Here is an 11554-nt window from a genome sequence, read left to right as displayed (position 1 = left end):
TGGTTAAAGTTCTAACTGTATCCAGGGGTGTTTTGGAGGGAAGCCTAAAGCCTCACACCAAGTCTAACTAATATATATATAATATATACTCACCGTGTGTATTCATAGTGGATATTCATCAGGCTGTCAGTTGGTTATGATTTTGTGTCTGACTAACTCTGAGTATGTGTGTGTGTGTGTGTGTGTGTGCGTGTGCGTGTGCGTGTGCGTGTGCGTGTGTGTGTAGACCCTCCCTGACAGTGCTGTGTCCAACTATGCTTCGTCGTTGAAGGACAAAGGCTCCCTGGTCCCCGCCATCTACAAGGTCGTCAGAGAGAACTACAGTGATGTGAGTACCTCACACACACACACACACACACACACACACACACACACACACGCTTTATTGTGTTTTCTTAAAGAAAATGTTTTTTTATTATTACTTCATCAATTCATAGTATCTGGAGAGTATCTTCAAGGTGTGTGTCATTTAACTCTCCCACCATCCCCCCTCCCTCCCACCCTCCCTCCCCACCCCTCCCTCCCTCCCCTCCCACCCCACCCTCCCCTCCCTCCTCCCACCCCCTCCCTCCCTCCCCCTCCCTCCCTCCCTCCCTCCCTCCCCTCCCAACCCACCTCCCTCCCTCCCCTCCCCTCCCTCACCCACCCTCCCCTCCCAACCACCCCCCCCACCCACCCCCCACCCACCACACCCACACCCCCCCAACCACACCACACCCACCCAACCCAACCCCCTCCCTCCCTCCACTCCCACCCCCTCCACCACCCCCTCCCCCCTCCCTCCCACCACCCTCCACCCCTCCCTCCCTTCCTCACCCTCACCTCCCTCCCACTCCACCCCACCCCAACCACTCCCCCCCTCCCACCCTCCACACCACCTCCCCACCCTCCCCACCCACCCCACCCTCCCCCCACCACCCACCCCACCCCCACCCCCCCCCCCCCAACCCCCCCCCCACCCCCCCCACCCCCCCCCCCACCCCACCCCCCCCCCCTCCCACCCCCCACCACACCCACCCCCCACCACACCCACCCACCCCACCCCCCACCCACCCCCCCACCCCCCCCCCCCCCCCCCTCCCCCCCCCCCCCCCCCCCCCCCCCCCCCCCCCCCCCCCACCCCCCCCCCCCCCCCCCCCTCCCCCCCACCCCCCCCTCCCCCACCCCCACCCACCCCCCCCCCCCCTCCCCACCCCACCCACCCCCCCCCACCCCCCCCCCCCTCCCTCCCCCCCCCCCTCCCTCCCCTCCCTCCCCCCCCCCCCCCTCCCTCCCACCCCCCCCCCCACCCTCCCCCCCCCACCCCCCTCCCCCCTCCCACCCCCCCCCACCCCACCCCCCCCCCCCCCACCCTCCCACCCCCACCCCCCCACCCCCCCCCCCCACCCCCCACCCACCCCCACCCCCCCACCCCCACCCACCACCCCCACCCTCCCACCCCCCACCCACACCCCACCCCCCCCAACCCCACCCACCCTCCCACCCCACCCACCCACCCCCAAACCCCCCCCCACCCACCCACCCAACCACACCCCCCTCCCCCCACCCTCCCACCCACCCACACCCACCCCACCCCACCCCACCCACCCACCCTCCCCCCCCACCTCCCTCCCACCCACCCACCCACACCCTCCCTCCCTCCCACCCCCTCCCCTCCTCCCCACCCTCCCTCCCCACCCCTCCCCACTCCCTCCCTCCCTCCCACCCTCCCTCCCTCCCTCCCTCCCTCCCTCCCTCCCTCCCACCCTCCCTCCCTCCCTCCCTCCCTCCCTCCCCTCCCTCCCACCCTCCCTCCCTCCCTCCCTCCCTCCCTCCCTCCCACCCTCCCTCCCTCCCTCCCTCCCTCCCTCCCACCCTCCCTCCCTCCCTCCCTCCCTCCCACCCTCCCTCCCTCCCTCCCTCCCACCCTCCCTCCCTCCTCTCCCTCCCTTCCTCTCCCTCCCTCTCCCTCCCTCCCTTCCTCTCCCTCCCTCCCTCACCTCCCTCCCTTCCTCTCCCTCCCTCCCTTCCTCTCCCTCCCTCTCCCCTCCCTTCCTCCCTCTCTCTCCCTCTCTCCCTCCCTTCCTCCCTCTCTCTCCCTCCCTCCCCCCCTCCCTCCCTCCCTCCCTTCCTCTCCCTTCCTCCCTCCCTCCCTCCCTTCCTCTCCCTCCCCCTCCCCTCCCTCCCTCCCTCCCTTCCTCTACCTCCCTCCCTCCCTCCCCCTCCCTCCCTTCCTCTACCTCCCTCCCTCCCTCCCCCTACCTCCCTCTCCCCCCTCCCTCCCTTCCTCTCCCCTCCCTCTCCCTCCCTCTCTCTCTCCCTCTCCCCCTCCCTCTCCCCCTCCCTCCCTCCCTCCCTCCCTCCCTCCCTCCCTCCCTTCCTCTCCCTCCCTCTCCCCCTCCCTCCCTCCCTCCCTCCCCCTCCCTCCCTCCCTCCCTCAGTTGTTGGAGCCGGTGTGCCACCAGTTGTTTGAGTTCTACAGGAGCGGTGAGCCCCGCCTCCAGCGCTTCACCCTGCAGTTCCTCCCTGAGCTGCTGTGGAGCCTCCTCTCTGCCTCCGCCGCCCGCGACCCCCCACACCTCCGGCTGCATAGAGGCCCTGCTGCTGGGTGTCTACAACCTGGTGGGTGTCTGGTCAGTGTGTGTGTGTGTGTGTGTGTGTGTGTGTGTGTGTGCGCGACCCCCACACCTCCGGCTGCATCGAGGCCCTGCTGCTGGGTGTCTACAACCTGGTGGGTGTCTGGTCAGTGTGTGTGTGTGTGTGTGCGACCCCCACACCTCCGGCTGCATAGAGGCCCTGCTGCTGGGCGTCTACAACCTGGTGGGTGTCTGGTCAGTGTGTGTGTGTGTGTGCGCGACCCCCACACCTCCGGCTGCATAGAGGCCCTGCTGCTGGGTGTCTACAACCTGGTGGGTGGGGGGGGGGTCAAATAGGGGTCCGATCTGCCTCCCGGTCTGGTGTGTCACTCACCTGATGACAACAGTAGTAGTCAGTGGTCACGTGACAGTTGGCTAGTCGCTACCTGTGTGTAGTGAGTCTGACACCAGCTGGTGAAATCATAAACATTTGAAGTAATTTTTCGTCCATATGTGTCTGTTCAGTGAGTGAGTGTGTGTCTGGTCAGTGTGTGTGTGTGTGTGTCTGGTCAGTGTGTGTGTGTGTGTGTGTGTGTGTGTCTGGTCAGTGTGTGTGTGTGTGTGTCTGGTCAGTGTGTGTGTGTGTGTGTGTGTGTGTGTGTCTGGTCAGTGTGTGTGTGTGTCTGGTCAGTGTGTGTGTGTGTGTGTGTGTGTGTGTGTGTACTTCTACCAAAGCGACCCCCCCCCTCATCCTCCCTGAGTCAGAATGGTAGAGTAGGTCAGCTGTCAATCAACACCCTGGGTGCCTTCACCGTTAATCAGCCTGACATTAACACTCACAGAGGGGCACGGAAGCCTGAGGACGCACACACACACACACACACACACACACACACACACACACACACACACACACACACACACACACATTTTATTTTCCTTTTTTTGTTTTTTATAGCATGTTATTTTCCTCACCCACACAATGACGTTCTGACAGATAATCCTATAACCTCTCTCTTTTTCTTGTTTTCTGTTTTGTTTTCTCTCTCTCTATCTCTCTCCTTCTCACTCTCTCTCCCTCCCTCTCTCCCTCTCCCTCCCCCCTCTCTCACTCTCCCTCTCCCTCCCTCCCTCTCTCCCTCTCCCTCCCTCTCTCCCTCCCTCCCTCCCTCTCTCCCTCTCCCTCCCCCCTCTCTCACTCTCCCTCTCCCTCCCTCCCTCTCTCCCTCTCCCTCCCTCTCTCCCTCCCTCCCTCCCTCTCTCACTCTCCCTCTCCCTCCCTCCCTCTCTCCCTCTCCCTCCCTCTCTCACTCTCTCCCTCTCTCCCTCTCCCTCCCTCCCTCCCTCCCTCTCTCACTCTCTCCCTCTCCCTCCCTCTCCTCCCTCCCCCCCTCTCTCACTCTCCCTCTCCCTCCCTCCCTCTCTCCCTCTCCCTCCTCTCTCCCTCCCTCCCTCCCTCTCTCCCTCCCTCCCTCCCTCCTCCCCTCCCTCCCTCTCTTTGCAGGAGATAGTAGATAAGGATGGGCAGAGTAAAGTCCTGTCCTTCACCGTCCCTTCACTGTCCAAGCCCTCAGTCTACCACGAAGTAAGTACACACACAGACACAGACTCACACACACACACACACACACACACACACACACACACACACACACACACACAGAGAGACAGACCCAGACACACACACACACGCACACACACACTCACTCAGACACACACACACGCACACACACACACAGAAACACACACACACACACACACACACACACAGAGAGACAGACCCAGACACACACACACACTCACTCAGACACACACACAGACACACACACGCACACACACACACAGAAACACACACACACACACACACACAGAAACACACACACACACTATCTCTGATAGTCGTTGCGTCCACCAGCTCTAAAGCAGCGTTTCTGAAGGGCAGCCTTCTGTAAGACCAGACTGTTTCTGAACGCTCCCTCCCGCCCACAGCCTTCTACCATTGGCTCCCTGGCCCTGACGGAAGGGGCCCTGGCCAACCACGGGCTGAGTAGAGTCGTATACAGCGGACCTCACCTGCAGAGAGAGACCTTCACAGCTCAGAACAGGTGAGAACAGTTACCAGCGGTTACCAGCGGTGACCATGGTTACCATGGGTCTATCCATGTTCACCGTCACCCAGATGTGTCATGGTTGTTAAACTGTGTGTGTGGTGTGTGTGTGTACGTGTGTGTGTGTGTACGTGTGTGTGTGTGTGTGTGTGTGTGTGGTGTGTGTGTGTACGTGTGTGTGTGTGTGTACGTGTGTGTGTGTGTACGTGTGAGTGTGTGTGTGTGTGTGGTGTGTGGTGTGTGGTGTGTGGTGTGTGTGTGTGTGTGTACGTGTGCGCGTGTGTGTGTGTGTGTGTGTGTGTGTGTGTGTAGGTTCGAGGTGCTGACGTTCCTGCTGCTGTGTTACAACGCTGCGCTGAGCTACATGACGCCCTCCTCCCTGCAGTCACTCTGCCAGCTCAGCTCCAGGTAACACACACACACACACACACACACACGTACACACACACACACACGTACACACACACACACACACACACACACACACACACACACACTCCTCCCTGCAGTCACTCTGCCTGCTCAGCTCCAGGTAACACACACACACACACACACACACACACACACATACAGTTCTTAATCCGCAAACTGCGTCTGAGCATCAGTCCCATTAGTGCTGGGCTAGAGAGAGAGAGATGAGAGGCGGAACGCCACGTGTGTTTGGCAGAGTTCCGCATTCCATTCCGTGCATTACGATTCCCGTGAGGACGAGCCCCTCCTCCTCCACCAGCCTCGCCCTGACACACACGTCCATCTCTAACCACGTCCACCAGCCTCGCCCTGACACACACGTCCATCTCTAACCACGTCCACCAGCCTCGCCCTGACACACACGTCCATCTCTAACCACGTCCACCAGCCTCGCCCTGACACACACGTCCATCTCTAACCACGTGCACCAGCCCCCCCCTGACACACACGTCCATCTCTAACCACGTGCACCAGCCTCGCCCTGACACACACGTCCATCTCTAACCACGTGCACCAGCCTCGCCCTGACACACACGTCCATCTCTAACCACGTGCACCAGCCTCGCCCTGACACACACGTCCATCTCTAACCACGTCCACCAGCCTCGCCCTGACACACACGTCCATCTCTAACCACGTGCACCAGCCTCGCCCTGACACACACGTCCATCTCTAACCACGTGCACCAGCCCCCCCCTGACACACACGTCCATCTCTAACCACGTGCACCAGCCTCGCCCTGACACACACGTCCATCTCTAACCACGTGCACCAGCCTCGCCCTGACACACACGCCCATCTCTAACCACGTGCACCAGCCTCGCCCTGACACACACGCCCATCTCTAACCACGTGCACCAGCCTCGCCCTGACACACACACCCATCTCTAACCACGTGCACCAGCCTCGCCCTGACACACACACCCATCTCTAACCACGTGCACCAGCCTCGCCCTGACACACACGTCTATCTCTAACCACGTGCACCAGCCTCGCCCTGACACACACGTCCATCTCTAACCCCGTGCATGTCTGTGGGAATGTTCAATAAGTAAAAAAAAAGCAAAATGTATTTAATTTATGGTACAAAAATGTGTTTGATTTCTGTTTTCTTATCGGCGATGTGATTGGTTGACCCTATATTCTCTCTCCGATCTGGTTGTTCGCAGGGTATGTATCTGTGGTTACCCACGGCAACAGCTGCGGCGGTACAAAGGCATCAGCACCCGGCTGACGGTGACATCAGAGTTCCTGGTGCAGCTCATCACAGGGATCCACTATGCGCTGTGAGACACACACACACACACTCATCACAGGGATCCACTATGCCCTGTGAGTGTACACACACACACACACACACACACACACACACACACACTCATCACAGGGATCCACTATGCGCTGTGAGTGTACACACACACACACACACACACACACACTTCCTGTAATCCCTGACGCCCTTTGACTCCACACACACCCTGACCCTTACACACACTTCCTGTAATCCTTGACACTCTAATGACACACACTGTCTATACCCCCACCCACCCACCACACCCTCACACTCAGTATGTGTACACACTCACACACACACACACACACACACAGTAAATACACACACATAGTATAGACACACAAACACACACACAGGCACAGTATAGACACACACACACACACACACACACACACACACACACACACACACACACAGGCACAGTATAGACACACACACACACACCAGGGTTTCCGTTAGAAAAAATTGCCGCCGGACATCGTGTCCGGGAAGATTTAGATTTACCGGACAAACGTGATATATTCCGGTCATCGTATTAAAATATAATTTTTTTTTTTTTTTCTAAATCATATTTTTTCCCCCCAAATCTTATATAGCTGTTTGTCGCGGTGATTACTGTTGTGTAGCGGCCTATATATGCCATTTAATGTCTATTTCTCATCCGATACGATTAGATGCGAGCTATATAATATATAATAATATAACATGATTCGCATGCGCGCTATGCCATTATGTCCAGCGCTGAACGGGCGCCTCACTGGGAACTGAACAGACAGCATCGATCAATGAACGGACTCCACATTACGTTAACTGAAGTTTGTTAAATTGTTTGGGATTAATGTGAGTTTTCTATTTTCTCTTTCCAGTTTTACCCTTTTTTAATCAATAAAACAACGTCATTTCTATAACCAGGGGGGTGTTCCATCAACGTCGCTAAAGGAAAATCTAGGCTTATTTCGTTAAGTCTCGCGAGACTCTTAAAAAGATCCAGGCATATCTTGATAGATCTCGCGAGACTTGTCAAAATAAGCCTAGATTTTCCTTTAGCGACGTTGATGGAATACCCCCCAGGTCTCGCTGGTTGGGAAGGCATTTCGTTTAGCTGCCTGTCAAATCATACTTAATCGGACTCGGGAGTATGACAATGAGGAGAACATAACTGTTTATTGAGAAACAATTGTTTGAAAAGCTTAGACTGAAAGTTAGTGCCCTGGTCAGATTGTATAACAAGAGGAAGACCGAATGTGGAAAAAAACGTTGTTAAAGCTTTCACCACTGAGCTGGCTGATATGTTACGCAACGGAACAGCTTCGGGAAAACGAGTAGCAGCGCACATAATAGTGAGCAAATACTGACTTCCACTTTTAGTCCTAGGCAAAGGTCCAACACAATCAATTATTACACGTTCAATGGAAAGCAATGGTGCGGGTGGAATGGATTGATTAGGCTTACCCGCCATCTGACAAGTATGGCAACAGCGGCAGTGCTTGGCAACATCCGCCTTCAGTCCGGGCCAAAAGAAATGTTTCAATATCAGCTGATAAGTTTTAGTTATACCTAAATGTCCTGACCACTGGCTCTCATGTGCTACAGATAACACCTGTTGTCTATAACCCACAGGCACAACCACTTGTTTTACAGTATTCCACTCACAACCATTTGCATTAGGAGGAGACCATTTACGCATTAATATCCCATCGTTAAGGAAATAAACTACGTTGCCCCCTATTTCAGATTCCTCACTAGCTGCATGTAAAAAAACATTTGTTTAATGACTGATCAGCTACTTGAGCGACACGCAATCGCTCGCCGGTTACAGGCAGAGATAGGCTGTCAGCGGATGGTATGGTAGGACTCGGGGAGGATGGTAACTCTACCACTTTCTCCCTGGGAGAAGCTGAAACAATCGGGTTCTCATCCCTTTCAGAAAAGGCTTGCATAATCACACTATCACAGAGAGAAACATCGCTATCCTCCTCTCTGCCTCGACTCGATTGTGCACGAGTTATAGCGCACACCGGAAACAACCGCTGTTTCGCATCTCCAGCCTACACATTAGGAGTCATCATCATGCCGGTGTCAAATCATATCATAATAAAAGAAATACATAGCCTATATATTCGTCTTTTTTTAAAATAGAAGGAATCAGAATGTGAACTTTAGCGAATTGTATTCAAATTGTGCTTAGAGGGAATTATTTTCACCGGACATTTTGTCCGACGAGTTTTCAATTTGTCGGACTTCAACACATTTTACCGGACAAAGACAGGTAATTACCGGTTAACGGAAACCCTGACACACACACACACACACACATACACGCACACACACACACACACACACACACATACACGCACACACACACACACACACACACACACACACACACACACAGTAAATACACACATATAGTATAGACACACAAACACACACACACACACACACACACACACAGTATACACACACACAGTATACACACATACACACTCTAACTCTTACACACACACACACACACACACACACACACACACAGTATACACACATACACACTCTAACTCTTACACACACACACACACAGACACACACACACACACACACACACACACACAGACACACACACACACACACACACAGACACACACACACACACACACACACACAGACACACAGACACACACACACACACACACACACACAGACACACACACACACACACAGACACACACACACACACAGACACACACACACACACACAGACACACACACACACACAGACACACACACACACAGACACACACACACAGACAGACACACACACACACACACACACACACACACACACACACACAGACCTGACTGACATGAATAACCTGCTGTCTCACTGCCTCTCAACCAAACTACCTGTTGAGTGAGCACACCCTAACGTGCTCCTGGCTGGGGCTGAAGGTGTGTGTGCGTGTGTGCGTGTGAGTGTGAGTGTGAGTGTGAGTGTGAGTGTGAGTGTGTGAGTGTGTGCGTGTGTGAGTGTGTGCGTGTGTGAGTGTGAGTGTGAGTGTGTGCGTGTGTGAGTGTGTGTGCGTGTGTGAGTGTGAGTGTGAGTGTGAGTGTGAGTGTGAGTGTGTGAGTGTGAGTGTGTGTGTGTGAGAGAGTGAGAGAGTGACCTGTGAGTGACCTTGTGTGTGTGTGTGTGTGTGTGTGTGTGTGTGTGAGGTGAGTGACCTCTCTCTCTCTCTGTGAGTGTGTGTGAGAGTGTGTGTGTGTGTGTGTGTGTGTGTGAGAGTGTGTGTATGTGAGTGACCTCTCTCTCTGTGTGTGTGTTCAGGACCAACGGGGAGGTGGACCTGGGTTCTAAGGCCTTGGATGACGTCCTGTACCGAGCCCAGCTGGAGCTGTTCCCTGAAGCCCTACTGGTGGGTGTCATGTGACCAGAGCCGTGTGTGTGTGTGTGCGCGAGCATCCGTCCGTCTCTCTCCGTAAACTCACTGTAATCCCTGTAGATTATGTACATGGTTTGAGACTCAGAGACGTTAATCTGTAATCCTCAAGGTTTAAGACCTCCCTACTGTATCTTAGAGAAATTTAGACTTCAATAATAATATATTTATTCAACGGTTCACGTTCTATGTTTAGAATATGAACCGTTGAATAAAGATTTAGTTACGGAGAGGGTATAGAACGTTCCGCTGACTTCTAATCGTTTTGGGGATCAGATGTCACCGGGTGTTTTGTGTTGCTGCGTTGCCTAGCGACAGCTAGCTCGGTGTCACCGCGCTGGGACTGGAGGTTCCGTTGCTGTGGGCCAACAACAGGCTGTTGTGGGTCATGGTTCTGACACAGCCTGGTGTTCTAGAATGAGTTAGCAGAGAGTCATGACACAGCCTGGTGTTCTAGAATGAGTTAGCAGAGAGTCATGACACAGCCTCGTGTTCTAGAATGAGTTAGCAGAGAGTCATGACACAGCCTGGTGTTCTAGAATGAGTTAGCAGAGAGTCATGACACAGCCTGGTGTTCTAGAATGAGTTAGCAGAGAGTCATGACACAGCCTGGTGTTCTAGAATGAGTTAGCAGAGAGTCATGACACAGCCTGGTGTTCTAGAATGAGTTAGCAGAGAGTCATGACACAGCCTGCAGTGTTTCCTCCAGGAATTTTTACATTAGTGGCGGAGAGCCCTGTCCGCGCGCGATTTTTTTCCGCGTGCACGCGCATGAAACGCGCACGCGCGCTCAAAACAACGACCTAATTTCAACCAAAACTAGAGGGAGGATGGCAAAAAAAATACAAATAATATACAGAATATAAACTTGTGATACCGGTTTCCATCCATCAGCTCTGAAGGTTTACGTTACTCACGGATCCAATGTCCTTCCAAACGAGCAGTCTTGGCTCCGTCTCAAACACAACAGGAAAAGTATGTCCAACTTGGCGAAAGTTTCCGAGTATTTCCAACTTGCGCGAGTTCTTCAACTTGCGACAGTTTTTCAACTAGATGTGATGGCTATCATGTCTATCAAAATTATCAAATGAGCCATCGTCCTGGCATGATTGGGTGTTGGTTTCAACGCACATGTTGTTTGTCCTTCCTCCGTTTGCAACAAGAAACTCTGGACCTTTTCATGAATTAAAGTGGTCTTAAAGTCCAAATAAAAGTAACAAACAAAAGTAATATATGTTGGTGTACATACCACAGCGCACAGTAGCTGCTGCTTGTTCTCCCGCTGTAGTTGTAGCTGGTGGTGGTGGTACCCCGCCATAAACGTTCATGCAGTTTCGGATCGCTCATAGCCACTGCTAGCTTCAGCAATGTTTGAAGTGTCTGGGACATCTTTTTTCTTGAAAAATCCATCCATCTGTCGCTGTTTCCGTTTAATTTTTCGAAGTTATTTAACGTGATATCTTATTTGTGCACCTAGCTAGCTAGATCAGCTTTTTGTATCTTTTAGATGGTACTACTGGTGACTTTTAGCCTGTTATTTGCGAGGAGAAAACACAGGCGCCCGAGCATTTCGGCAGGTAAGACTGCTGAGCAGGGATGGTTGAGTCTGCACGGTTCTCATGCCGGTTCACATTTAGACCAATCAGGAGTAGCCCTTGTGTCACGTCGTCAACTGAATGTTTAATGTCATTA

At 54.1% G+C, this 11554-nt stretch overlaps 1 protein-coding gene across 1 annotated transcript in view; it reads left to right on the top strand.

The window, feature by feature from the left end:
- Positions 1 to 226: 226 nt before the first annotated feature.
- LOC308175350 (hyccin-like) overlaps positions 227 to 11554 on the top strand; it is a gene marked incomplete at both ends in the record, with an annotated part of 27706 nt that continues 16378 nt past the window's right edge. The window contains 8 exon segments of the mRNA XM_080551029.1: positions 227 to 328; positions 2421 to 2549; positions 2551 to 2601; positions 4060 to 4140; positions 4545 to 4660; positions 4976 to 5071; positions 6304 to 6420; positions 9751 to 9838. Coding sequence (XP_080407155.1) covers positions 227 to 328; positions 2421 to 2549; positions 2551 to 2601; positions 4060 to 4140; positions 4545 to 4660; positions 4976 to 5071; positions 6304 to 6420; positions 9751 to 9838 — 780 coding nt within the window.

This window comes from Nansenia antarctica (assembly GCF_963989245.1).
Source record: "Nansenia antarctica genome assembly, contig: SCAFFOLD_522, whole genome shotgun sequence".
NCBI lineage: Eukaryota > Metazoa > Chordata > Actinopteri > Argentiniformes > Microstomatidae > Nansenia > Nansenia antarctica.
The sequence above is the reverse complement of the archived record's forward strand: the minus strand, read 5'-3'. Positions and strand labels throughout refer to the sequence as shown.